Raw genomic sequence first — 27,948 nt, 5'->3', positions numbered from 1 at the left:
CAGTGTAAACTTGCCCAGGACATCTACATTAAACTCTGCCTTTAAGGCAACGTCACTGTGGATTTGACATTTCTACACTGGGAGAAAGTTCTGACTGTCCACCCTATCTATGCCTCTCTGAATGTCATATACTTCTATCAGATCTCCCCTCAACCTCTGACGCTCCAGAGAAAACAATCCCTGTTTGACCAACCTCTCCCTATAGCTAACACATTCTAATACAGGCAGCATCCTGGTAAACCTCTTCCCCATCCTCTCCAACACATCCGTCTGGGTCATCAAAACTGCACACAATATTCCAAATGCTGCCTCACCAAAGTTCTATAATGTTGCAATGTGATTTCCTGACTTTTACACTCGGTGATAGGCACAAAAACCTGGAGTAACTCAGAAAGTCAGACAGCATGTGTATGAAGGAACTGCAAATGCTGGTTTAAATCGAAGATAGACACAACATTTTGGATCAGACAGCATCTCTGGAGAAAAGAGTTAATAGGTGAGGATAAGCCAGTGATTGGGCTTGTATTCACTGGAGTTTAGAAGGATGAGCGGTGATCTTATAGAAACATACAAAATTCTTAAGGGATTGGACAGGCTAGATGCAGGAAAAATGTTCCCGATGTTGAGGGAGTCCAGAACCAGGGGGTCAAAGTTTAAGTTTATGAATGAGATAAGAATTTTTATTTCACCCAGAGTTGTGAATCGGTGGAATTCTCTGCCACACAAGTCAGTGGAGGCCAATTCACTGGATGTTTTCAAGAGAGTTAGATTTAGCTCTTAGGGCTAATGGAATCAAGGGATATGGGGAAAAGGCAGGAACGGGGTATTGATTTTAGATGATCAGCCATGATCTATTGAATGGCGGTGCTGGCTCGAATGACCTACTCCTCCTCCTATTTTCTATGTTTCAAGTGGAGACCCTTCTTCATTCTCGGTGTACTGTAGGCCTTCTTGACCACTCTGACTACATGTGCTGCCAGTTTCAGTGAGTTATGGGCTTTGACCCGAAGATCCCTCTGTACATCGATGGCATTGACTGCATGCTTTCCCCTTACATTCAACCTTCCAAAGTGCAACCCTTTGCACTTGCCCGGATTAAACTCCATCCAACTTGTTCCGTTGCTGCCTGCTTTCCCACCCTCCCTCCCCGTCCCCACGGCATTTCACCTGCTGGGTTCTCGAAGGTGATGGTGGCCTGGTCTCCGTCTCGTTTAATGGATGTAACTGTTCCTCCCCCTGAGCGGCGTTTGTTCTCGAAGTACAAGGTGAGAATGTCGGTGGGCATGTCGGCAACGCCTCGTACCTCCAGCACGGGATTGTCGCCGGGACCCTGTTCCTCCATCTCAGCACCTGCGATGCAAAGACCAGCCAAAGGTTAGCCAAAATCTTCTCTCGTTTCGTCACCAATTGAAACATCAATGCAGAAAAGGCAAAGCAAATAAAGATCACCATTAAATCCGATTCAAGTTGGAGAAACAAAGAATAATGCAGTACGTCGGCTTTTGGCCCAACCCGCCTGGGCTTGCTGCCTGCCACCCAGATCAAAGGCTGTTCCCACTGGCCTGCCGGCTCCTCCACTTTCATTAAACACTAGGAAGACCATGCCCTCTCATCACTTTTATTACTCCACACATTTCTCCTTCATTGTCTAGAGCAGGGTGGTACAGCTGTTAGAGCTGCTGCCTCACAGCGCCAGAGACCCATGTTCGATCCTGACCTCTGGTGCTGTCCGTGTGGGGTTGGCACGTTCTCCCTGTAACCGTGCACGTTTCCTCCCACATCCCAAAGACGCTCGGGTTTGTACGTTAATAAGCTTCTGTAAATTGCCCCTAGCATGTAGGGAGTGGATGAGAAAGTGGGATAACATAGAACCAGCACGATCAATGGTGGATCAACGTGTGGACTTGGCTGACCGAACGGCCTGTTTCTGTGCTGCATATCCAAACATAGAAACATAGAAATTAGGTGCAGGAGTAGGCCATTCGGCCCTTCGAGCCTGCACCGGGTTTATGATCATGGTGATCATCCAACTCAGTATCTTACTGTAAATACCCCCTGATCCCCTTAGCCACAAGGGCCACATCTAACTCCCTCTGGATAGCCAATGAACTGGCCTCAAGTCTGTGGAGAGTTCCAGAGATTCACCACTCTCTGTGTGAAAAAGTTCTTCTCATCTCGGTTTTAAAGGATTTCCCAATGTGACCCCTTGTCCTGGACTTCCCTAACATCGGGAACAATCTTCCTGCATCTAGCCTGTCCAACCCCTTAAGAATTTTGTAAGTTTCTATAAGATCCCCTCTCAATCTTCTAAATTCTAGAGAGTATAAACCAAGTCTACCAAACTAAACTTCCCTTGAAAGGCTTCCATTTTCATGCTGGTCATTCCCTCTTCTCCCCGTGGGGCTAAAGATACAAACGTTTAAAAGTGCTTACCACCAGATTCAGAAACAGCTTCTTCCCCACTGTTATCAGACTACCGAACTGTCCTCCCGTACGCCAGGGTGAGGTCCTGCGACTACAATACCGTATATGCCCGCGAGAATGATACGTCACACCGGGCGTATTGTAGTCGCACGCAGGCGTCCTGATCTCGAACATGCAGCTCGTGGTGACGCATGGTTACGTCACTGTGCGTAACCATGCGCCGCTGCGCGCCGCCCATACGCAGTCGGCCACAATGACAAAATAATTACGCCATAAGCATCAATGCTTTCAGAGTAATTACTTCAGAGTAACACCTTAATAAGTATTTTTGAAACATACTTAGTTAAGGATGTTTCAAAAGTTAACATCCAGGTAAGGATTGCAGATTTTAAATCCTAAAAGAACATTCGTAACAAAATTCGTTTTTTTTAAAATAACCAACAATTTTACTAACACCATTAAAAAAAAAAATTGCAAACTAATTCTTAAGCTGGGTTCAAACCCTTAAACTGCTATAATGGAATACGATTTTGTGTTTGTTGGGAGTAATTCAGAAAGTTTAAAAGTAAATTAATTTTTCCAGCAAACAATAATTTTATCAATGTTTCACTTAACAAATGATGTCAATACGCTGACTCTACTTGCAGAGCCGATAAAATATTTGAAGGCGCATGATGATGCGCGTGACCGTCACGTGTCAGTCACTACCGGCTTGTCGCGTAAATGACGCCAAGTGGGACAGGCCCTTGAGTCTCTCACCTTGGGACAACTCTAGAACCATCACACCCTTCCTAAAGAGCGGTGGCCAGAATTAGACACATTGCCTAATTCGGGGCTCAGGCTCTGAGCTTCCCTTTAGCTTTCATTGCAAAAGGATTTGAGTATAGGAGCAGGGAGGTTCTACTGCAGTTGTACAGGGTCTTGGTGAGACCACACCTGGAGTATTGCGTACAGTTTTGGTCTCCAAATCTGAGGAAAGACATTATTGCCATAGAGGGAGTGCAGAGACGGTTCACCAGACTGATCCTGGGATGTCAGGACTGTCTTATGAGAAAGACTGGATAGACTTGGTTTATACTCTCTAGAATTTAGGAGATTGAGAGGGGATCTTATAGAAACACAAAATTCTTAAGGGGTTGGACAGGCTAGATGCAGGAAGATTGTTCCCGATGTTGGGGAAGTCCAGGACAAGGGGTCACAGCTTAAGGATAAGGGGGAAATCCTTTAAAACCGAGTTGAGAAGAACTTTTTTCACACACAGTGGTGAATCTCTGGAATTCTCTGCCACAGAGGGTAGTTGAGGCCAGTTCATTGGCTATATTTAAGAGGGAGTTAGATGTGGCCCTTGTGGCTAAGGTGATCAGGGGGTATGGAGAGAAGGCAGGTATGCGATACTGAGTTGGATGATCAGCCATGATCATATTGAATGGCGGTGCAGGCTCGAAGGGCCGAATGGCCTACTCCTGCACCTAATTTCTATGTTTCTATGTTCTATGAGAAGTTCATCATTACCTTTACTACAGACAGTCAATTGCAAGCCTCACAAAACAGGATCATCTGCGTTTCAGATATACCCCATGGCTGTGAGATGCAGGTTAGAGGATGATGGCTCAGTTGGACCAAACAAATTCCAATCCAACTTTGGAGAAAACAAAACTACTCGACGAACAATGCGATTAAGCTGGAGAATGTGCAGACATTCACAAAGATGTTGCCGCGACTGGAAGGCCTAAGCTTTCGGTAGAATCATGATAGGCTGGGACTGTTATCCGTGGAGCAAACGGGTGATTCTATAGGTAGACACAAAACACTGGAGTAACTCAGCGGGGCAGGCAGCATCTCTGGGGAGAAGGAATGGGTGATGTTTCGGGTCGGGACCCTTCTGCAGTGCAGACTGAGAGTCAGGGCAGAGGGAAACTATGAAAAGATTCAGAGCAGTGGCCGAGTGTGTTGCAGAACTCCTGTTGGAGAGCAGGAGAACTCCTTCAAAGTAGACATACCTTGAGGTGATTTCACTATGCAGTAGATAAAGCTTAAAGGATGGAACTGCATATGCTGGTTTGCACTGAAGATAGACACAAAATACTGGAGTAATTTTTATACAATCACGATGGGCACAGACAAGATAGATTGTTCGATCTTTTTCACAGGGCAATGGAAACTAAAACTAGAGGGTATAGTGTCAAGGTGAGAAGTGAAAGATTTAAAAGGGTCTTGGAGGAGGCAAATTTTCCATCCCTTTCGTTTCCCTTTTTCCCTCGTATCCCTTTCCTCTGACTCTCAATCTGAAGAAGGGTCTCGACCCGAAACGTCACCTATTTCTTTTCTCCAGAGATGCTGTCTGACCCGTTGAGTTAATCCAGTTTTTTGCGTCTATCGTTGGTTTAAAGCAGCATCTGCAGTTCCTTCCTACACATAGGTGTCAGGGGACTACTTGAAGAAGATGCCTTGGTCAACGTGGATGAGTTGAGCCAAAGGGCCTGTTTCTGTGCTTTATGACTCAATGATGTAGGCATTATCACACAACAACTATATATAAATGGGGAGTGTCAGGTGATGCCCCTGTCCCACTTAGGAAACCTGAACAGAAACCTCTGGAGACTTTGCGCCCCACCCAAGGTTTCCGTGCGGTTCCCAGAGGTTTTTGTCAGTCTCCCTACCTGCTTCCACTACCTGCAACCTCCGGCAACTACCTGCAACCTCTGGGAACCGCACGGAAACCTTGGGTGGGGCGCAAAGTCTCCAGAGGTTTCCGTTCAGGTTTCCTAAGTGGGACAGGGGCATTAGGAACAATGGGTGTGGTGACTCAGGAACAAATGGGTAGGTGGATCTTTTATTGAAACAAGGGGATATCCCTGTCGCCGGAAACAGTCAGCAAACTAGCACAGTGCTGAGGTTCATTCAAGAGCAACAGGTTAATCAGGTTAAACAAGCAAAACACAAACTGCTGGCGATCAGGACCATTCTTCAGACTAACGAGGTATGGGTCGGTCTGAAGTTTTTGGTTAGGATTTTTCTTCAGGCTAATGAGGTGCGGGTCAGTCTGAAGGGTCCTGACTCAAAATGTCCTCTTTCATTTCTCTCCACAAATGCCACCTGACCCCCTGAATTCCAGTTTGATTTTTGCTCACGGTAAAGGTCTGGATTTTGCTGGGAAATCCCATCAGCAACAGTCCCAGGGCTATCGAAATTGAAACCATTGAGCCTGTTGGCTGCTCTTTGCAGATATTTCTCAACCGAGTTGACATTGGACTCTATATCAATACAGCAGTGGGGAGGGAAATTCCCAACGCATGCAAACACACTTTGGGCTTTGGGGAAACGAGGAACTGCAGATGCTGGTTTACAAAATAAGACAAAGTGCTGTTGTAACTCAGTGGGTCAGGCTGCATCTCAGGAGACGTTTTGTATAGTTGACGTTTCGGGTCGGGATCCTTCTTCAGACTGCAATACTTCAGGCATTATCCATTTTTTAACTGACTGATTGTGGAGGGGGGGGCGGTAGAAAGCAGGAAGAGATGAGGGACAGGACAAAGCCTGGCATGTAATGGGTTGATGGTGGGGTGGGGAGGAGGTGATAAGCAGACAGTTGGACAAAGGCCAGAGATTTAAAAAAACTGAAGATGTGAGACAAAGGGATTGGAGAGTTGTGAGTTGCGAATTGTGAAGCTTTTTTAAAAATTAGACCAAACATTTTGTTCACCAAATCCTCACTACATTTTTGTAAAGGGTGCAATCAAAAGCCCCAGTTATCATTTCCGTCTGTTATCACAAGACTAGCAGCTCCAAAACTGAATTAGCTAATTGTAATGAGTCAAACCATGTTACTGTGGCACAAACACTGAGCTCAGAGTTCAGCAAGTTGAAGACAGTAAATGGATAATCCCGACCCATTAAAAGTGCTGGGAAATTTAGGGAACAAGGGGACTGGGGGAATATACAGGAAGAGTTCAATGTTTCTAGTCACCGTTTTGTGGCACAGTGGAGAGCTACCACCTGGCAGCACCAGAGACCCGTGGTTCGGTCCTGACCTCGGATGCTGTCTTTGTGGAGTTTGCACATTCTCCCCGAGACCGTGTGGGGTTCCTCCCACATCCCAAAGACTTGTGGGTTTATGGGGTGGATGGAAAAGTGAGATAACAGAACTAGTGGAAAAGTGAGATGACAGAACTAGTGTGAATAGGTGATCTATGCTCAGCCTGGTCTCGGTGGGCTGTAGAGCCTCTTTCCATGCTGTATTTTGAAACCAACACATCATCATACTTTTTTTTTGTGGGGGCAGGTTTACATTCAGTGAAAACCTACCAAAGTTACTGGCAGAATGCCATGACAGACAAACAAGCAGTTATCATATAGTCTAAACTGTACATCTGCTCAGCAGAATATTGCAGGTGTATTTTTAGATGACATTTGGATGAGAAAATAATGATTTCTTCTAGCACTGATCATTAATGATATTTAGAACCCTGGTCTACATGAACCGTATAGACCTTTTCTTTCTTTTTATTTTTTATTTTATTTTTAAATAGTTTATTTATTAAAAGTAAGTACAATAATGTGGCGCCTTTTTTCAGGTGCCAAATATATATTGGCATGTTACATTTTATGTACAGCTTCATTTTTTTTTAATGAAAGAGAGAAAGAGAGACTAAATAATAGAGAATAGAAAAAATATGTGAGCACTGATCATAAATATTTAGAACCCTGGTGAAGCGTATGTTTCTTTTCTTTTTATTTTTTATTTTATTTTTAAGTAAAAAGAAAAACAATAATGGAACATTTTAGTACAGCATTTTTTTTTAATGAAAGAGAGAAAGAGAGACTAAATAATAGAGAATAGAAAAGAGGTAAAAAAAAAAAGAGGTAGAAAGAGTAGAAAGTAGGGGATAGGGTATAGACTTAAAATGATGACTGTCCATTTCCCTCCACAGATGCTGCCCGGCCCACTGTGTTTCGTGTCTGACCCATAACTTTATGTATATAAGTTCACAAAGTGCAGGAATAACTCAGCAGTTCAGGTAGTATCCGAGACGCTTCTACAGACTGATTAATCCTTCAGACGTGACGGGTCTCAATCTGAATCATCACCTATCTAGAGATGCTGCTTGATCCACTGAGTTACTCCAGCATTGTGTGTCCTTTTGTGTATTAACCAGCATCTGCAGTTCCTTGTTTCTACTTTATTTGATTAGATTATATTTCCCCTCCGCCTCCTCCAATTCCACGCAGGTCAGCATTTTCATCATAGCTAAACCTCTGCAGCCTTGGCAACACCTCTATCAGTCATTTTGTACCTAGTGCTGCAACATCCTCCAACACAATATACTGAAACTAGAGGGCATTTGCTTATGGTAAGGGTTTTTTTTTTAGTTTAGTTTAGATATAGCGCGGAAACAAGCCCTTCAGCCCACTAGGCCCACGCCGACCAGCGATCCCCGCTACCGTGGATCAACATTATCCTACACCCACTGGGGACAATTTACATTTATACCAGGTCAATTCCAGACAGAGAGTGGTGAATCTGCCACAGAAGGTAGTTGAGGCCAGCACATTGGCTATATTTAAGAGGAAGTTAGATGTGGCCCTTGTGGCTAAAGGGATCAGGGGGTATGGAGAGAAGGCAGGTACAGGATACTGAGTTGGATGATCAGCCATGATCATATTGAATGGCGGTGCAGGCTCGAAGGGCCGAATGGCCTACTCCTGCACCTATTTTCTATGTTTCTATTAACCTACAAACCTGTACGTCTTTGGAGTGTGGGAGGAAACTGGAGATCTCGGAGAAAACCCACGCAGGTCACGGGGAGAACGTACAAACTCCGTACAGACAGCACCCGTAGTTGGGATTGAACCCAGGTCTCCGGCGCTGCAATCGCTGTAAAGCAGCAACTCTACCGCTGCGCCACCGCCCGGTGACTGCTTACGTTTCCTCCGGATGCTCCAGTTTCCACCCATGTTCCAAGACATGTGGGTTTGTAGGTTAATCAGCCTCTGCAAATTACCCTTAGTGTGTAGGGAGTGGATGACAAAGTGGATTAACATAGAACTAGTGTGAATGATGGTTGACGTGGACTTGGTGGGTCAAAGGGCCTGTTTCCACGATATATCTTTAAAGTAAGCTAAATTAACGCACTGAAATATAGAATAATCAATAATAGACAACTATCAGTCGTACTCGGTAATCAAAATATATTACAGTACAGTACAGCAGGGACCACTCTACATAACTGGAGCTAAGGCACAGGGAACCATGTTAGAATAGTCCTGGGGGCTAGAGATGGGAGCACAATGCAAATGGGTGTCAGGGGTTATGGGGAGAAGGCAGGAGACTGGGATTGAGAGGGAAAGATAGATCAGCCATGACTGAATGGTGGAGTAGACTTGATGGGCCAAAAGGCCTAATTCTGCTCCTATAACATTTTAAGTTCTGAATGCAAAGGAAGACAGAATTTATTTTGCAGCAGTGACAACCTTCCCAGAGTGGAGCTGAAACACAGCAGCAAGAGAGTGGATGAGTAAGTGGGAGCAGGCAATGGATGGTTGGCACATACTCGGTGGCCGGACGGCCTGTTTCCTTGCTGTATCTCTAAACTAAACCAACCAGGACAAGGCCATCCACTTGATTGGTTCCATCAGCTAGCTACCCTGATGGAATCACTTCCTCCACCACTGCACACAGTGGCTGTGTAGCGTCTACAAAATACACTGCAGCTCTTTGCTGAGACTGCTCCAAAAGTTCACCCAACACAACCACTGTCAAGAAAAACATGTGCCTCCAAAATCCCAAAGCTCACTCCTCAACACTCCTGTGGGAATACCTTCACAAGAATGCAGCAGTAGATCGAGAGGTTGGCTCAATGCTACCTTCTCCAGTGCAATTAAGCATTGGCATCAAATGCCAGCAATGCCCAGACCTCAAAAAGATGTTTAGGTTTAGATTCATTATCATCACATATACTAAGGTACAGTGAAAGACTATGTTATGCATGCTATCCAAACAGATTAGATAATATGTGTAGGAAAGAACTGCAGATGCTGGTTAAAATCGAAGGTGGACACAAAATGCTGGAGTAACTCAGCGGGACAGGCAGCTCTCTGGAGAGAAGAATGGGTGACGTTTCGGGTCGAGACCCTTCTAGGGTCACCCATTCCTTCTCTCCAGAGATTAGATAATACTAAACATAAATACAATTAAGTCAAACTCAAGTACAACACGTAGAGCAAAGTGGAAGATATAGAGTGCAGAATATAATTCTCAGCATTTCTAGCGCACCAGTTTCAAAGTCCAATGTCCGCAATGGGGTAGAGGTGAATCGGACAGTCCCCTAGGTTATGGGTGGGCCGTTCAGAAGCCTGATAACAGAAACCTGATAGAAGGGAAGAGGCTGTTCCCAATTTTGGTGGTGTGCACTTTCAAGTTTCAACCGGAGGGGAGCTGAATATTCCCAGTATTCATCATCTTCTCTCTGACCTTTTATCTCGGGGATCGGTCACGGTGGGATATGAATCAGCAACGAGAGCTGGTTTTTCCCTCCTCTGCAAGCCAGAAATCTGTCTTTTTTTTTAGATGCTAAATGATAATCTAACAATTAATAAAGATAGAATGATTGTCAAGGTAAACTAAATAATAAAAAAGTAAAAATGATTTAGCAGTATTCAAGAAGAAATGTGTTTGAAGTATTGCCTGTTTACAGCTCAATTTCTCACACGAACTCACACCTGGGTTCCACATTGTCCCTGTAAATGCACAATCTCCAAGGAATCCTTCCCACGTCTCAAAGACATAATTGGGTACAATAAACTGCTCCTTTGTGTCGTAGAGCAGTAGGAAAATTGCGATTGGGAGGAGGAGATTGATGAGTATACGAGGCAGCAAACGTCGCAGGGGAATTAGGTGGGACAATGCGACTGACAGGAATGTCCTGACAACCAGTGCACACTCAATGGGCCGATTGGCCTACTCCATCCCAGTGACATCACCCGAGGCACGCAACCAAATCATTTCCACTTCATGCAGGACCATGACTGGTGTTTTTCCCCATGCAGCCTCCTGTGCCCATGCAGAACTCATGGACCATCATCTTCACCGTCAATTTTCATCCTGCACTCAAATTTACTTGGACCATCTCTGACACCTCCCCCCCCCCCCTCTTTCTGGATCTGGATCACAGTCTCCATCACAAGAAATAGACTATTGACTGACGTCTATTACAAACCCACTGTCTCCCACAACTATCTTGACTACACTTCTTCCCACCCTGCTTCCTGCAAAGACACTATCCCCAACTCCCAATTCCTTCGTCTACGCCGCATCTGTGCCCACGATGAGGTGTTCCATACTAGAACATCCGAGATGTCCTCATTCTTTAGGGAACATCCCTCGCCCCTCACTCACTCGTGTCTCCTCAGTCGCAACAAAGTCCCCCTAGTCCTTACCTTCCACCCCATCAGCCGTCACATACAACACATAATCCTCCGGAATTTCCGCCACCTCCAATGGGATCCCACCACGAACCACATTTTCCCATCTCCACCCCTTTCCGCCTTCCACAGAGACCATTCCCTCCGCAACTCCCTGGTTAACTCAACCCTTCCCACCCAAACCACCCCCTCCCCAGGTACCTTCCCCTGCAACCGCAGAAGATGCAACACCTGTCCCTATACCTCCTCCCTCAGCTCTGTCCAGGGACCCCGACAATCCTTTCAGGCTAGGCAGAGGTTCACTTGCACCTCCTCCAACCTCATCCACTGTATCTGTTGTTCAAGATTTGTCTCTTATACATCGACGAGGCCAAACGCAGACTGGGCGATCGTTTCGCGAAACACCTTCGCTCAGCCCGAGTGAACCAACCTGATCTCCCGGTTGCTGGACACTTTAATTCACCTTCCCATTCCTACACAGACCTTTCTGTCCTCGGTCTCCTCCATTGTCAGAGTGAGGCTAAACGCAAATTGGAGGAACAGCATCTCATATTTCGCTTGGGCAGCTTACAGCCCAGTGGTGTGAATATTGATTTCTCTCACTTCAGGTAGCCCCAGCATTCCCTCTCTCTCTATCCCTCCCCAAGTCACACTAGCTTCTCATCCCTACAAATAGCTTTCAGTAGCCTGTTTCCTTTATCATCATTACCTGTATGCATATATTTCATTCGTTGATCTTTATCTCTCCACATCACCGTATATATCTCTTGTTTCCCTTATCCTTAACCAGTCTGAACAAGGGTCTCGACCTGAAACATCACCCATTCCTTCCCTCCAGAGATGCTGCCTGTCCCGCTAAGTTACTCCAGCTTTTTGTGTCTATCTTTAGTTTAAACCAGCATATGCAGATCCTTCTTACACTGATGTTTTCTAACAGGATTTAAAACATTGTTGTGTATTGCAAGGCACAAATCTGTACAAAAGGCACTGCAAGAAATAATCAAAGGGCAGTGTCCTTGGATTTAAAAAGTAGCAACTGGCTTTCAAATGAGAGAAATGACCGATAAAACCTTTGCAGAATAGAAAGCAGAGGAATATACAGTTAAAGGTGGGATATGAATTAGCTTTGCAGAGGGATAAAGTGCACAATGACTGATCTCTGGAGATAACGGGTCAGAATGGAGATGAAGAGGCATTACCTTCATCAACCCATGAACAGTGCATGGTCAGGGAGATCCAATAACTACGCCACACCAGAGTACCATCTGTAAGGATGTCAGCATTGGCAAGTTAGACCAAAGGGCCTGTTTCCATGCTGTTTGACTCTGGGGAGGGTCAGATTGATAAGGATCCTGCCATGGTTAAAGAATCAGATGAAAAGCTGAGCTGGCCAGTGAAAAACAACACAGGACTATCCAGCCTTTCTTTGGAAAAAGATGCCACTGAGAGATGTAATCAAGCCACATAAAACTATTCCACATGGAGGGTGGGAAGTATATGAAACGAGTTGCCATGGGAAGTGGCTGAAGCAGGCACTATTATATTGCTACAATAGGAACTGTTGTTTAACAATGTTTTAAAACGTTTAACAATGTTTAAAAGACATTAGACACATATCTGGAAAGGGTTAGAGGGATATGGGCGACTGGGATGAGGGTAGATTAGTTAGCATGGACGAGTTGGACTGAAGGGACTGTGTCTGACGTATGACTATGACTGACCTAGAAAGGAAGTTTGATCAGATCTTGAAGTTTGATCTTTCCCTCAGCAGAGGTCAATAAATTGGAGTCACAAAATAAATGGGAATCTCAAGGATTCCGACTTAAAATGTTGTCTGTGAAACTTCCCTTCACCAGCATTTAGATTTTTGCTGGGGTCACAAAATAATTGGTGGAGTGATTGGAAGAGGATTAGGAAAAGATTAATTCACCGTGTAATGGCGAGAGGGTTTGGAATACCAAGCCTGAGACAGTGGTGGAGGCAGGAATCGTTATCATGTTTGAAAGATACCAAGATGTGTTATGTCTGCAGATCGAGACACTGGACGTGGTGCAAGGCTGACGCTCCTTCTTGACCAGCATGGACCTGGTGCATTGAAAGGACTTGTGAAGAAAATCCCTGATTCCAACCCCCAACAATTCCAACCCACAGGTTAGCCTCACCTCCACATCTAAACAGGGTCCAAAGCACAGAGCGATGGCACGTCACGAGTCAGGACTATAGACAATAGGTGCAGGAGTAGGCCATTCAGCCCTTCAAGCCAGCTCATGGCAGATCATTCACAATCAGTACCCCGTTCCTGCCTTCTCCCCTTCTCTAGCTCTCTCTTGAAGGTATCCAGAGATCCTCCCTCCACCGCCCGAGACAGAGAATTCCACAGATTCACAACTCTTTGTGTGAAGAAGTGTTTCCTCATCTCCGTTCTAAATGGCTTACCCCTTATTCTTAAACTGTGGCCCCTGGTTCTGGACTCCCCCAACATCGGGAACATGTTTCCTGCCTCTAGCTAGTCCAAACCCTTAATAATCTTATATGTTTCAATAAGATCCCCTCTCATCCTTCCAAATTCCAGAGTATACAAGCCCAGCCGCTCCATTCTCTCAGCATATGACAGTCCCGCCATCCCAAGATTTACCCTTGTGAACCTACGCTGCACTCCCTCAATAGCAAGAATGTCCTTCCACACATTTGGAGAGCAAAACTGCAAACAATACTCCAGGTGTGGTCTCACTAGGGTCCTGTACAACTGCAGAAAGACATCTTTGCTCCTATACTCAACTCCTCTTGTTATGAAGGCCAACATGCCATTTGCTTTCTTCACTGCATGCTGTACCTGCATGCTTACTTCCATTGACTGATGAACAAGGACCCCCAGATCCCGTTGTACTTCCCCATTTCCCAACTATATTTCAATATTTCAAAACATCGGTAGGTCTCCGCAGACCGCAAGCTTACACAATCACCACTCTCACCCATTGCAAAGTTCACAAATTAACTGACTGGTGCAACATCATCTGAGTGAATCCCTTCCCACAATCAGAAGATGAACAGTTTTTCTTCGGTGTGGCCCAGTCTGCTGGATTACGAACCAAACCACATCAAGCCACAATATTTGCAATGTCCAAGGCAACGTCTTTGGGTCAACCCTCGAACACATTGTTACCATGCTCCCCAATTCCCCAGATCGACAGTTCTGGTCGCCCCATTACAGGACAAATGCGGAGGCTTTGGAGAGGGTTTTAGAGAGGTGCAGAGAGGTTTACCAGCATGCTGCCTGGACTAGAGAGTATTGGCCATAAATAGAGAGGGAACAAGGAACCGCAGATGTCAGCATTTTGAGGAAAACACAAAGTGCTGGAGGAACTTAGCGGGTTAGATAGCATCTACAGAATGGACAAACATAATTTCGGATCTGAAGAAGGGTCCCGATCCGAAACGCCATTTGGTCTATTTCCTCCACAGATGTTGCCTGGCATGTTGAATTCCCCCAGCAATCTGTGTTTAGCTACAAGACGTTGTACAAACATGGATTGTTTACTCTAGAACATTGGGGGAGATCTGATAGAAGCATATAAAATTATGAGGAGTATAGATAGGGCTAGACAGCAACATCTGATGCAGTCCCAACCTGAAACATTATCACCTACCATGTTCTCTAGAGGTGCTTCCTGACCCATTGAGTTACTCCAGAACTTTGTGTCTTTTTTTGTAAACCAGCCTCTGCAGTTCCTTGTTTCTAGAATCTTTTTTTCCCCCTCTCTGGAAATGTGAAGGACTAGAGGCCATTGCTTTAAGGCGAGGCAAAAATCTTAAAGGAGATGTGTGGGCTGTTTTTGTTTTGTTTTTAACACACAGACATTGATGGGTGCCTGGAAAGCGCTGCCAAGGGTAGTGGTCGTGCGGAGGAAGATACAATAGTGGTGTTTAAGATGCTTGTAGATGGATATGCAGGGAATGGAGGGATGTAGATGAAGTGCAGGCAGAGGAAGTTAATATAACTTGGTTCACTTCCACCTCATCCAGATACAGATTCCTATATATTGACAAGACCAAACACACACCTGCCGATCGTTTCGCTGTACAGCTTTGTTCAGTCCGCCTAGGCTTAGACGATCTCACGGTTGCTAAAAACTTTAACTCCCCTACTATTCCCATACTGACCTTTCTGTCCTGGGCCTCCTCCATTGTCAGAGTGAGGCCCAACAAAAACTGGAGGAACAGCACCTCATATTTCACTTCAGCAGTTTATGACCCAGGCGGATTATTATCAGAATGGTGTCAGATTAGGAAAAGGGGAGGTGCAACAAGACCCGGGTGTCCTTGTACATCAGTCACTGAAACTAAGCATGCAGGTACAGCAGGCAGTAAAGAAAGCAAATGGCATGTTGGCCTTCATAGTGAGAGGATTTGAGTATAGGAGTAAGGAGGTCCTACTGCAGCTGTACAGGGCCCTGGTGAGACCACAAAACTGGTGAGTTTTGGTCTCCTAATTTGAGGAAGGACATTCTTGCTATGGAAGGAGTGCAGCGTAGGTTTACCAGGTTAATTCCCAGTATGGCGGGACTGACCTATGATGAAAGGATGGGTCGACTGGGCTTGTTTTCACTGGAATTTAGAAGGATGCGAGGAGATCTTATAGAAACATATAAAACTTTTAAGGGATTGGCCAGGCTGGATGCAGGAACAATTTTCCTGATGTTGGGGGAGTCCAGAACCAGGGTTCACAGTTTATGAATAAGGGATAGGCCATTTGGGACTGAGATGAGAAAAAACTTTTACACCCAAAGAGTTGTGAATGATCTGCCTCAGAAGGCAGTGGAGGCCAATTAGACTTAGCCCTCAGGGCTAAATGAATCAAGGGATATGGGGATAAAGCAGGAATGGGGTACTGATTTTAGATCTTCAGCCATGATCATATTGAATGGCGGTGCTGGCTCGAAAAGCCGAATGGCCTACTTCTGCATCTGTTTTCTATGTTACTATGGTACGGGGATAACTTTGGCATCATGTTTGGGACAGAAATTGTGGGCCATAGACCTGTTCCAGTGCTATGGGGACATCACCCATTCCTTCTCTCCAAAGATGCTGCCAGTCCCGTTGAGTTACTCCAGCTTGTTGTGCCTATCTCCAATGCCATGGGGGCCTGGGCTACTTCAGCAACTCCTCTCCCTGCTCAGCCCATCCACTACCCCCTCAGGCCCACCGACTCCCTCCCTCCATCCTCCCTCCCTCCATCCTTCCTCCCTCACTCCTTCTTCCCTCCCTCTTTCCATCCCTCCCCTCCTCTCTCCATCTCCTCCTTCCTCTCTCCTTTCTCCCTCCTTCCCCTCTTTCTTTCCTTCCTTCCCCTCCTCTCCTCTCCCCTTTCCCTAGTCCCTCCCTCCATCCCCCTCCTTCTTTATCCCTTCACTTCCTCTCTTTCTCCTTCCCCTCCTCCCTCCCTCCTTCCCCTCTCTCCTTTCTCCCTCCTTCCCCTCTTTCCCTAGTCCCTCCCTCCATCTACTCCCCTCCATCTACCCCCCTTCCCCTCCCTCCCCTCCCATCCACTACCGCTCATGCCCTCAGACTCACATACCCGGGGCGGGAAACGAAACGAAACGAAAGCGAAAGTGAAGCGGAGGATGGGAGCGGGGCCCGGAAGGGGGGGTGAATGCTCCCTCGTCCTCCCCACCTCAAGCCCGGCCCGCGAACAGGTAACGGTGTTGCCCCCCCATCATCACCAACTCCAACTGCGCCATCTTCCCGCCCCCCTCACCTCACCTCCGGGCCGGGCCCGGGCAAGGGGAGACTCATCCCCTCCACCACCGCCTTCCCGCTCCCGCCCTCCGCGCTCCCTCCCTGCTTGCCGCCCACCCCGGGCCTAGTGATGGGGGTTGGAGAGGATGGGGGCTGCGGTGGACACTCACTGGAGCGGCCGGGGCCTGGATCCGGACCGCGGGCGACGGCGGCGGCCTCCAGCGCGGCTCCTCCACTCGCCTGCCCTCTTCCCCTCACCAACAGCGGCGGAGTCACACCCACCGGCCCGCCCAGCCCGGCCCAGCCCGGCCAGAGGAGGGCCGCTCGGCCCCAGCCCGGCCCAGCCCGGCCCAGCCCAGCCAGAGGAGGGCCACTCGGCCCCAGCCCGGCCTAGCTCGGCCCCGGCTCGGCCCCAGGAGGGCCACTCGGCCCCAGCCCGGCCCCGCCAGAGGAGGGCCACTCGGCCCCAGCCCGCCTAGCCCGGCCCAGCCCAGCCAGAGGAGGGCCGCTCGGCCCCAGCCCAGCCCAGCCAGAGGAGGGCCACTCGGCCCCAGCCCGGCCCAGCCCAGCCAGAGGAGGGCCGCTCGGCCCCAGCCCGGCCTAGCCCGGCCCAGCCCAGCCAGAGGAGGGCCACTCGGCCCCAGCCCGGCCTAGCCCGGCCCAGCCCAGCCAGAGGAGGGCCACTCGGCCCCAGCCCGGCCTAGCCCGGCCCAGCCCAGCCAGAGGAGGGCCACTCGGCCCCAGCCCAGCCCCGCCAGAGGAGGGCCACTCGGCCCCAGCCCGGCCCGGCCCAGCCCAGCCAGAGGAGGGCCACTCGGCCCCAGCCCAGCCCGGCCCGGACCAGCCCAGCTAGAGGAGGGCCACTCGGCCCCAGCCCGGCCTAGCCCGGCCCAGCCAGAGGAGGGCCACTCGGCCCACTGCCTCCATACAACAGTCTTTAACATGATGTGTCCCTGATACAACAATGACATTCCTACTTGCAGCAGCACAACACAATATGTAAACATTCATAGCAAAAGGATTTGAGTATAGGAGCAGGGAGGTTCTACTGCAGTTGTACAGGGTCTTGGTGAGACCACACCTGGAGTATTGCGTACAGTTTTGGTCTCCTAATCTGAGGAAAGACATTATTGCCATAGAGGGAGTGCAGAGAAGGTTCACCAGACTGATTCCTGGGATGTCAGGACTGTCTTATGAAGAAAGACTGGATAGACTTGGTTTATACTCTCTAGAATTTAGAAGATTGAGGGGGGATCTTATAGAAACAAAATTCTTAAGTGGTTGGACAGGTTAGATGCAGGAAGATTGTTCCCGATGTTGGGGAAGTCCAGGACAAGGGGTCACAGCTTAAGGATAAGGGGGAAATCCTTTAAAACCGAGATGAGAAGAACTTTTTTCACAAAGAGAGTGGTGAATCTCTGGAACTCTCTGCCACAGAGGGTAGTCGAGGCCAGTTCATTGGCTATATTTAAGAGAGAGTTAGATGTGGCCCTTCTGGCTTAAGGGGATCAGAGGGTATGGGGAGAAGGCAGGTACGGGATACTGAGTTGGATGATCAGCCATGATCATATTGAATGGCGCGCAGGCTCGAAGGGCCGAATGGCCTACTCCTGCACCTATTTTCTATGTTTCTATACTCTAATTCTACTCCTGAACTTGGGCAGGACATATTCAAAGAGGTTTCATCATAGTCAAGATTCAAAAGTGTTTTATTGTCATATGTCCCAGATAGAACAATGAAATTCTTCCTTGCTGCAGCCCAACACAATATCCAAAGATAGTACACTGTAAACAATATAATAAACGAGAGAGAAAAAAAAGTTATGTGTGTATATATACACATACAAATACGCACACACACACACACATATATAAACACACACGCACACACAAAAAACAAAAGTATATGTATATCTACACACACTGACCTTTTTTCTCTCATTTATGATATTGTTTATAGTGTACTATGTTTACATAATCTGTTGTGCTGCTGCACATAAGTATATATACATATATATGTGATCTATATGTGCATTTCAGTGTGCATGTGTACTGATCATTTTTTCCCCTCGTTTATTATATTGTTCAGTGTACTATTTACAGATTCTGTTGTGCTGCTGCACGTAACAATGAAATATATATATATATATATGATCTATATATATATGTGTATTTGTGTGTGCATGCACAGTGCATTCAGAAAGTATTCAGACCCCTTTACTTTTTCCACCATTTGTTATGTTACAGCCTTATTTTAAAATGGATTAAATTCTTTTTTTTTTATCATCAATCTACACACAATAACCCATAATAAAAAAAGCGAAAACTGGGGTGGAAAATTGTCCCATTGTCTCTGTCACTTCTCCCTTCCTCTCCTTTTCCTGACCCTCAGTCACTTCCTCCCTCACCTCTCCCGTTTCGCACTCCCCCATGAAAGATAATTTTTAAATAATATTTCTTCTCCCATTCCCCACTCCATCAACTCTCATAGCTTGTGTATTGGCAGCTGAGATCACATCGTGATGTCATGTTCGGCTGTCGGAATGTTCACGGCAGCTTGTGTAAAGGAGATCCCATTGTGATTAGAGGATTGTGAGGTGCCATTGCGACATCATCACTGGAAGCTGCTGGAAACGTTTCACTCTCAGTCTTATTATTCTCAAAGTTGGCTTTTTAAAAGCATTAAATATCAATAACTTGTGAAATATAACATAAAATATGAAGAAACTTTATACGAACGACCAAGGGAAAAAGCCGAGTAAGATTCTGCAAAAAGATTTCACGCTATTGTGTACCGTTTTGGCGTAGCTCCTGAGATCACAGACAGACAGACAGACAAACACGTTGAGACTTTTAATAGTATACATACAGATATTAGGCCCCCTTTGGTCATGGCTGACCATAGGTGTCTCCAGGGTGCTAGTCCCTATATAGAAACATAGAAATTAGGTGCAGGAGTAGGCCATTCGGCCCTTCGAGCCTGCACTGCCATTCAATATGATCATGGCTGATCATCCAACTCAGTATCCCGTACCTGCCTTCTCTCCATACCCCCTGATCCCCTTAGCCAGAAGGGCCAAATCTAACTCCCTCTTAAATATAGCCAATGAACTGGCCTCAACTACCCTCTGTGGCAGAGAGTTCCAGAGATTCACCACTCTCTGTGTGAAAAACGTTCTTCTCATCTCGGTTTTAAAGGATTTCCCCCTTATCCTTAAGCTGTGACCCCTTGTCCTGGACATCCCCCACATCGGGAACAATCTTCCTGCATCTAGCCTGTCCAACCCCTTAAGAATTTTGTAAGTTTCTATAAGATCCCCTCTCAATCTCCTAAATTCTAGAGAGTACAAACCAAGTCTATCCAGTCTTTCTTCATAAGACAGTCCTGACATCCCAGGAATCAGTCTGGTGAACCTTCTCTGCACTCCCTCTATGGCAATAATGTCCTTAGATTTGGAGACCAAAACTGTACGCGATACTCCAGGTGTGGTCTCACCAAGACCCTGTACAACTGCAGTAGAACCTCCCTGCTCCTATACTCAAATCCTTTTGCAATGAAAGCTAACATACCATTCGCTTTCTTTACTGCCTGCTGCACCTGCATGCCTACCTTCAATGACTGGTGTACCATGACACCCAGGTCTCGCTGCATCTCCCCCTTTCCCAATCGGCCACCATTTAGATAATAGTCTATATGGAGGACGCCTGTGTGATTTTGCTTAACGTGGGGAGACTGGTGCACAGACAGCCACCCCACAATCCTTGACAGATCTGGGTCAGGATCCTGTGGCATGGAGTTCAAGGCGACCGGAGACTCCTGCTGCAGCCTTCATCTGCCTTCCCAGCCGTTGTGACGCTCCACTAAGGTCAGCCATCGTCCTCCGCCTGTTCCACCGTTGAGGTCTTGATTGGATTGGTCTTTGTCAGAGACCTCCCCCTCGACCTTACCGCCATGGGTGGCCCTACTAGGAGCATAGCTCCAGACGGCTTCGCTCTCAGGATCTCAGGTCTACACAAGCTTCTCCACCACGACAAGGTGATAATCCACAGATAGATAGATAGATAGATAGATAGATAGATAGATAGATAGATAGATAGATAGATAGATAGATATAGACAGAACATGCGACAGTGCAGCACAAGAACATATATCTATCTTCATCTTTCATTCGAGTACAATCTCAATCTCTCAGCCCCCCTGAAAGCTGGGATGAGGCTGAGTTTGGGCCAGAATGTTTTCCTGAAGCTTCTTCCCTCCAGCCATTCAGCTATTGAACACTACAACCTCAAATAAGCTCTAAACTACATAGACTATTATTATTATTATTGCACTATTATTATTTATTTTATGTAAAGCACTTTGGTTTCAACGCGAGTTGATTTAAACGTGCTATATAAATAAAATTTACTTACTTACTATTATTGTTTTTTTGTGTGTACTTGCGTGTGCATCTATGGATATATTAGGAGAGCTATGAACATGGACGTCAAGATCCCTTTGTACCTTAATACTGTTAAGGATCTTTCCATTAATTGTATATTTGACTTCCCAAAGTGTAGAGCATCACAAATGCTCAGATTAAACCTGTCATTTCTCTATCTTTCTAATTAAAAACACAGCATTGGAACGGGCCACTCGGCCAATTGAGTCCACACCGACCATCGATCACTCATTCACACCAGTTTTATGTTATCGCACTTTTGCACAGACTCCCTGCACACTCGGGGCAATTATTACAGAGGCCAATTAACCTACAACCCGCTCACTTTGGGATGTGGGAGGAATCTCACGCAATCACATGGAGAAGTCCAGTGTTTTTTTGAATACCAGGGACTGTTGCTGAGAATTTCTAAAGAGAAAGTTATGTCCAACTAGCTTGATTGAATTACGTTGAGGAGGCAACAAGGAGGGTTGATGAAAGTGATATGTAGGATATAGTCTTTCTGCATTTCAGCAGATTGATGAAACAATGGGAAGTCACAAGTTGAATCCGGAGGAGGCACATTGAACCGGAGATGCTGGAATCTTGAGTAAAACACGAAGTGCAGGAGGAACAGCTTCTACAACAATACAATCACATTGCTGAACTCGGAGTCCCGCCGATAGATTTCTCCGGTCCCTCCGTCCCCATTGTTTAATTATTCTGTATTTTCTGATTATTCTGTATCTTCTCTTTCTATTTTTTTTATTTCTTTATGCACAACTACTACGGACTGACGCAAAACTGCATTTCGTTGTACTCATACTTGTATTTGTGCGATGACATTAAAGTTGAATTGAATTGAATTGAACTCAGCACGGCAGGCAGTATCTGTAGAGGTGTAGGAAGGAACTGCAGCAGATGCTGGTTTAAACTGAAGATAGACACAAAAAGCTGGGATAACACCTCTGGAGAGAAGACATCGGGTCACGACCCGAAACGTCACCCATTCAGTCTGAAGAAAGGTCTCGACCAAAAACGTCACCAATTCCTTCTCCAGGGATGAAGCATCTGTAGAGGAATGGATATATGAAGTTTTGAGTTGGACCATTCTTCAGATTGATGGTAATAGGAGGGCAAATGCTGGAAAAGAGGTGGGGGGTGAGACAAACCCTGGCGAGTGGTAGGTGGATATTGGTGAGAATAGGTAGGAATTGATTGGCATATCGGTGTATTAACGTTTGAGATGAAAAGAGACAAAAGGGTATCAGATAAATGGTGAACATTGAATGTTCCAATTTTAGGTAACACACTTTGTTCATCTACTTCTACTATCATCCCCCCTTTCTCGTTCTACCCATATCCCTCCCTCTAGCTTTACATTTCACTCATCTTCTCTCCTTATCTGACACTCTTTTCATTTCTGGTCTTTGTCCACCCAGGGGCAGAGCAATTCCCAAACCAAATCGTGATATTTCCAGACAAGATGCTTTCCACAGCTACTGAGCCCACCCATGCATCCCATCTCCTCCCTCCATCATTCCTCTCCATTCTTCCACCCTGATTACCCTCTTACCCCTCCCCTCTGGTCCTCTCAATTCATTCCTCTACTCCAACGCCCTTCCCTCTTTTTCTGACTACGTCCCCTCTCCCCTGAATCCTCCACCATCAATCCTCTCTCCTGTATCCTCCATCCCTCAATCTTCTCTCCTCAGTCTCTCCCCCTCAATCCTCTCTATCAGTCTTCCACCCTGAATCCTCTCCCCTTCAATCATCCTTTCCTTAATCCTCTCTCAATCTTCCATCCTCAACCTTCTCCCCTCCATCCCTCACCCCCCTCAATGCCCTCTGCAATCCTCCTCTCCTCCATCCCTCACCCCCTCTCTCCCCTCCCTCCTCCACCCCTCAATCCCCTCTTCCGTCAATCCCGCTCCCCTCAACCCCATCTCCCCTCATCCTTTGCCCTCAACCTATCCTCCATCCCCTCTCCACTCAATCTTCCACCACTCAATCCTCTCTCCCCTCTCTTCCACCCTTTAATCTTCTCTCCCCTCTTATCATTCAACCCAATGATCATAGAAGCTCTTGCTCTAGTATATTTGATTCAACCCATTCCCGTAAATACCCCCCCCTCATCCTCCTCATCCTCCACCCCCTCTCCGCTCATCCTCCACCCCCTCTCCGCTCATCCTCCACCCCTCACCCTACACCCCGTCTCCCTTCACCCTCCACCCCCTCTCCCCTCATCCTCCACCCCCTCTCCCCTCATCCTCCACCCCCTCTCTCCCTCCAACGCGTCCCCTGGCGTCGAAGGCGGTGTATTTCCGCTGCGCGCCGCCGCCGATCGGGAGCGCGGATCGGGGACGAGCATCGGCGGCGCGGCTCGGACACAGCGGCAGAGAGAGGGAGAGAGACCGCGGCCAGGACGGGACAGGGCAGGGAGAACTGTCGCTGAATCGCCATCGCTGGGCCGAGACGGAGGACGGTCGGTGAGTGCGGGGGGCGGCTGGGCCCGAAGCCGGGGCCTCGCCTGGGTCTCACTGCGAGCGGGGGAGAGGGGTCGGGGGGGCGGCGGTTGGGCTGACGCGGTCCCCAGTTACATCATCATTTAAATCCGATTTAAATGTAATAAATCCCCCGCCTTTTGCCGTGAAAAATGTCTCTGCTGGTGCGTCAGCGGGGATTAGGATTAGTGGACGGCGAGGGGGGGGGGGGGGAGATGGAGATGTGGGGGGCGGGGAGGGGATGGAGGTGTCTGTGGGGAGGGAGACGTGTGATGGAGGGGGGGGGGAGGTGGAGGTGGCTGGGGATGGGAGAGAGATGGATGTGTCTGTGGTGGGAGGAAAGGGAGAGATAGAGGTGTCTGTGGAGAGGGAAGGGAGAGAGATGGAGGGGGATATGGGGGTGTACGTGGGGAGTGAGGGTGGTTTAGGAGATGGAGGTGTCGGTGGGGGGGGGGGGAGAGATGGAGGAGCCTGTGGAGAGGGAGGCGTGTATTTGGGGAGGGAAGGGGGGAATGGAGGTGGCGAGGGAGGGAGGGGGAGATGGTGGTGTACGTGGAGAGGGGAGATGGGAGGTTACGTGGGGAGGGAGGGTGGTTTAGGAGAGATGGTGGTGTCTGTGGGGGGGGAGAGATGGAGGTGTCGGGATGGGGGGAGAGATGGATGTGTCTAGTGGGGGGAAAGGGAGAGATGGAGGTGTCTGGGGGGGGGGGAGAGATGGAGGTGTCTATGAAGGGGGGGAGCGGGATATGGAGGTGTACATGGGGAGGTGGTTTTGGGGAGAGGGAGAGATGGAGGTGTCTGGGAGGGGGAGAGATGAGAGGGAGGGGGGGGCTTAAGTGTTTGGGGAGGGAGGGGGATATGGAGGTGTACGTGGAGAGGAAATGGAAGTGTATGTGGGGAGAGAGGGGGAGGTGGAGGAGCCTGTGGGGAGAGACGTGTGTTTGGGGAGGGAAGGGGGGAAGGGGGGGGGAATTGGTGGAGACTGGGGGTGGGGAGAGATGGAGGTGTTTGTGGGGTAGGGGGGAGATGGAAGAATCTGAGGGGTGGGGGTGGTGCCATGTTACAGGAGCAGAATTAGGCCATTCGGCCCATCAGGGCTACTCTGCCATTCAATCATGGCTGATCTATCTCGCCATCCTAACCCCATTCTCCTCTCTCCCATGGGGAGGGGTGATGGAGGTATCTATGTGGCCTAGGGTGGAGCTGGGGGTTTGTGGGATGGGAGGTGTGGGGATGTCTTTGTGTGGTGTGGGTGGGGGGGATGATGCAGGCATCGCTCTGGGGTAGGGGTATCAGTGAAGGAGGGGGAGATTGTGGTATCTATCTGGGCCATCAGTGGGATGGTGAAGTTGGTGGAAGAAGTATCTCTGTGGGTCATGAGCACAAGTGTTAGTGAAGGAGGTATCGGGTTAGCGGTGAGGCGATCGACAAGACGATGGTTGAGATTCCTTGACTGGATGAACAAGCCTGCCATGTGAGTTGACAAGGCTCCTCCTCCAACATACACCTTGTAGCAGACACTTGCTTCTGAAGGAACTTGGCTGGCTGGACTTTTGCTGATCCAGTGTTGTTCAGAGCAGTTGGCATTACATTGAATTCCTCATTACAGAAGAGCACCAAGTATTTAAACCAGCACTTAAATGAATGGCCAAGGCTACGGGCCAAGTGCTGGAAAATGGGATTAGTCTGAATGAGTACAAGATGGTTGGCACAGACGTGGTGAGCCAAGGATCTGTTTTTGTGTATTGTGACTCGGTAGAATATTAACATTGGGCCTTGGAGCTTGAAAGGTGATGTGGCGGAGCCTGGTGTTTGGAAATATCATTTATTTGAGATTTGGAGTATTGTTCACACCAGCGTTTCTCAACCGGAGTTCCCCGGGGCGCTAGGGTTCTGCGAGAGGTTGCTGGGGGTTCTGAGAGTGATAATTAGGCTAATCATATGTAAAAATGTTTAAGAAAGATCTGCAGATGCTGGAAAAATCGAAGGTAGATAAAAAGCTGGAGAAACTCAGCAGGTGAGGCAGCATCTATGGAGCGAAGGAATGGGTGACGTTTCGGGTCGAGACCCTTCTTCAGACTGGTGTGGGGGTGGGGGGGGGGGGAAGAAGATGGAAGAGGCGGAGACAGCGGGCTGTGGGAGAGCTGGGAGGGGGAGGAGGGAGAAAGTAAGGCCTATCTGAAATTGGAGGTCAATAATCATACCGCTGGGTATGAACATATTTGTAGATTGGCTATTTCATACTAGCCAATTATAGTGTTTGTTAGTAGTAACTCTGCCTATGTGATTCATATTATCAAGAGCCTGCTTACGCTAGTTAGAATGAATAGCAGCTCGGAGATGCGATGACTGCAGATCCTTGCTGTATTCAGATTTAATAAACATGTGTTGTATCTTGATGTGTGTTCGAGTCAACATTACAATATTAATCATATGTAAATGCATTTTGGAGTCATTTTTGTGTTTAATTTCATATTCGTAATTTTATTATACATGTACGGCATATTTAGCGACGTCTATATGGTGCCAGTGTGAAACTGCCTTTAGTGGTCAGTGGACAGGAGTTGTACGTGACGAATTAGTGTAATATCAAATGACTCACTCGCGTACAGACGCATGCACGGTCTCCATCAGTCCTGTCTGTGCTTCCCGGTGTGCAGGTACAGTCCCTCATTCGCCACGTTATTTAGTAATGTTTACCCATCGTTTAGGGATGTTATATGAATTTTTAAATTTAGGTATGTTTATGTTTATTTTCATTAGTTTATCAAAAGTTTATGTTTCTCTGTGTGTCTCTCTCTCTCTCTCTCTGTGTCTCTCTCTCTGTGTGTGTCTCTCTGTGTGTGTCTCTGTGTGTGTGTCTCTGTGTGTGTCTCTCTGTGTGTCTCTCTCTGTGTGTGTCTCTCTGTGTGTGTCTCTGTGTCTCTCTCTCTGTGTGTGTGTCTCTCTGTGTGTGTGTGTCTCTGTGTGTGTGTGTCTCTGTGTGTGTGTGTCTCCCTCTCTCTCTGTGTCTCCCTCTCTCTGTGTCTCCCTCTCTCTGTGTCTCCCTCTCTCTCTCTGTCTCCCTCTCTCTGTGTGTCCCTCTCTAAGGGAGGGGGGTCTCCACCCGCCCCCCTAACCCTATTCCCGTTCCTCTCTGCCCTCCCCTCGCACTTTCTATTTACCTCTTCGTCCTCTCACCCCTCAATCCACTCCCCTTCATCACTGTATCCAAATTCAACCCCCCGCCTCCCCCTTTCCCACTCCACCCCACCCATTCATCCCATCTTCTCCCTACATCATTCCTCTCCCTTCTTCTACCCTCCCTCATTACCCTCTTACCCCTCCCCTCTGGTCATCTCAATTCGTTCCTCTACTCTAACCCCCTCCTCCCTCTCTTTTTGACTACGTCCCCACTCCCCATCATCTCTCCTCTGAATCCTCTGCCATTAATCCTGTATCCTCCATCCCTCAATCTTCTCTCCTCAGTCCTCTCACCCCTCAGACTTACTCCCCCTCAATCCTCTCCCTCAGTCTTCCACCCCTAATCTTCCATCCCTGAGTCCTGTCTCCCCTCAATCCTCCACCCTTCAATCATCCGCTCCTTAATCCTCTCTCTCAATCCTCCACCCCTTGCCCTGCTCTCAGTCCACTCTCCACTCAACGCTCTCTCCCCTCAATCCTCCGTCCTCAACCTTCTCCCCTCCATCCCTCACCCCCTCTCTCCCCTCAATGCCCTCTTCAATCCTTCTCCCCTCACTCCTCCACCTCTCCATCCCCTCTTCTGTCAATCCCGCTCCCCTCAACCCCTTCTCCCCTCATCCTCCGCCCTCAACCCCCCTCTCCACTCAATCTTCCACCCTTTAATCCTCTCTCCCCTCTTATCATTCAACCCAATTATCATAGAAGGCTCTTGCTCTAGTATCTTTGATTCAACCCTCTCCCGTAAATACCCCTCCTCCCCTCATCCTCCACCCACTCTTCTCTCCGTCTTCCACCCCTAAATCCTCTCTCCCCTCTACCCTCCACCCTTTATTCTTCTCTCCCCTCATCATTCAACCCTCTCCCGTCAATGCCCCATCTACCCGCAGCCCTCCACCCCTCATCCTCTCAGCCCTCACCCCTCCACTCTGTCTCTGCCTTTTTTGCATTGTCAATAAACTTCAGAAAAACATGAAGTTTTTTTTGTTGCCTTAAACCAATATTATCTTTGCTTATGAACTTTAACTTTATGAATGAGATAGAAAGAGATTAAAGAAGAAATATCATTTTTAATGTAGGGGTTCCCTGAGACATGAAAATTATTTCAAGGGTTCCGCAAGGGTAAAAAGGTTGAGAAACGTTGGTTTACACTATTGCTTGCTATGTGGCTTGTTTTACACACCAGCAGACACTATCAAATTTTGTGCTGGTTAGCAGTGATCAAAGGCCGTGCATTTCTTGCACAAGTATACAATGTCTGG

At 47.7% G+C, this 27,948-nt stretch overlaps 2 protein-coding genes across 4 annotated transcripts in view; one reads left to right on the top strand and one right to left on the bottom strand.

The window, feature by feature from the left end:
* parp10 (poly(ADP-ribose) polymerase family member 10) overlaps positions 1-16,875 on the bottom strand; it is a 45,248-nt gene extending 28,373 nt beyond the window's left edge. Inside the window, exons 1-2 of the mRNA XM_055648949.1 lie at positions 16,752-16,875; positions 1,168-1,350 (exon numbers count right to left, since the gene is read on the bottom strand). Of these exons, the coding sequence (XP_055504924.1) occupies positions 1,168-1,342 (175 nt within the window). The 5' untranslated portion in view covers positions 1,343-1,350; positions 16,752-16,875. The remainder of the gene's footprint in view (positions 1-1,167; positions 1,351-16,751) is intronic.
* Positions 16,409-27,948, top strand: part of grinaa (glutamate receptor, ionotropic, N-methyl D-aspartate-associated protein 1a (glutamate binding)) — an 81,130-nt gene continuing 69,590 nt past the window's right edge. The window contains exon 1 of one of the 3 annotated variants that reach the window (XM_055649262.1): positions 16,409-16,538. The gene's annotated coding sequence lies outside the window, so the exon portion shown is untranslated. Of the gene's footprint in view, positions 16,539-23,353; positions 23,492-27,948 lie in introns of those variants that run through there. The other 2 variants (XM_055649245.1, XM_055649253.1) reach the window with 2 other exon arrangements.

The sequence above is a fragment of the Leucoraja erinacea genome, chromosome 2, assembly GCF_028641065.1.
Source record: "Leucoraja erinacea ecotype New England chromosome 2, Leri_hhj_1, whole genome shotgun sequence".
Classification (NCBI taxonomy): domain Eukaryota; kingdom Metazoa; phylum Chordata; class Chondrichthyes; order Rajiformes; family Rajidae; genus Leucoraja; species Leucoraja erinaceus.
This window is presented reverse-complemented; position numbering and strand designations above follow the sequence as displayed.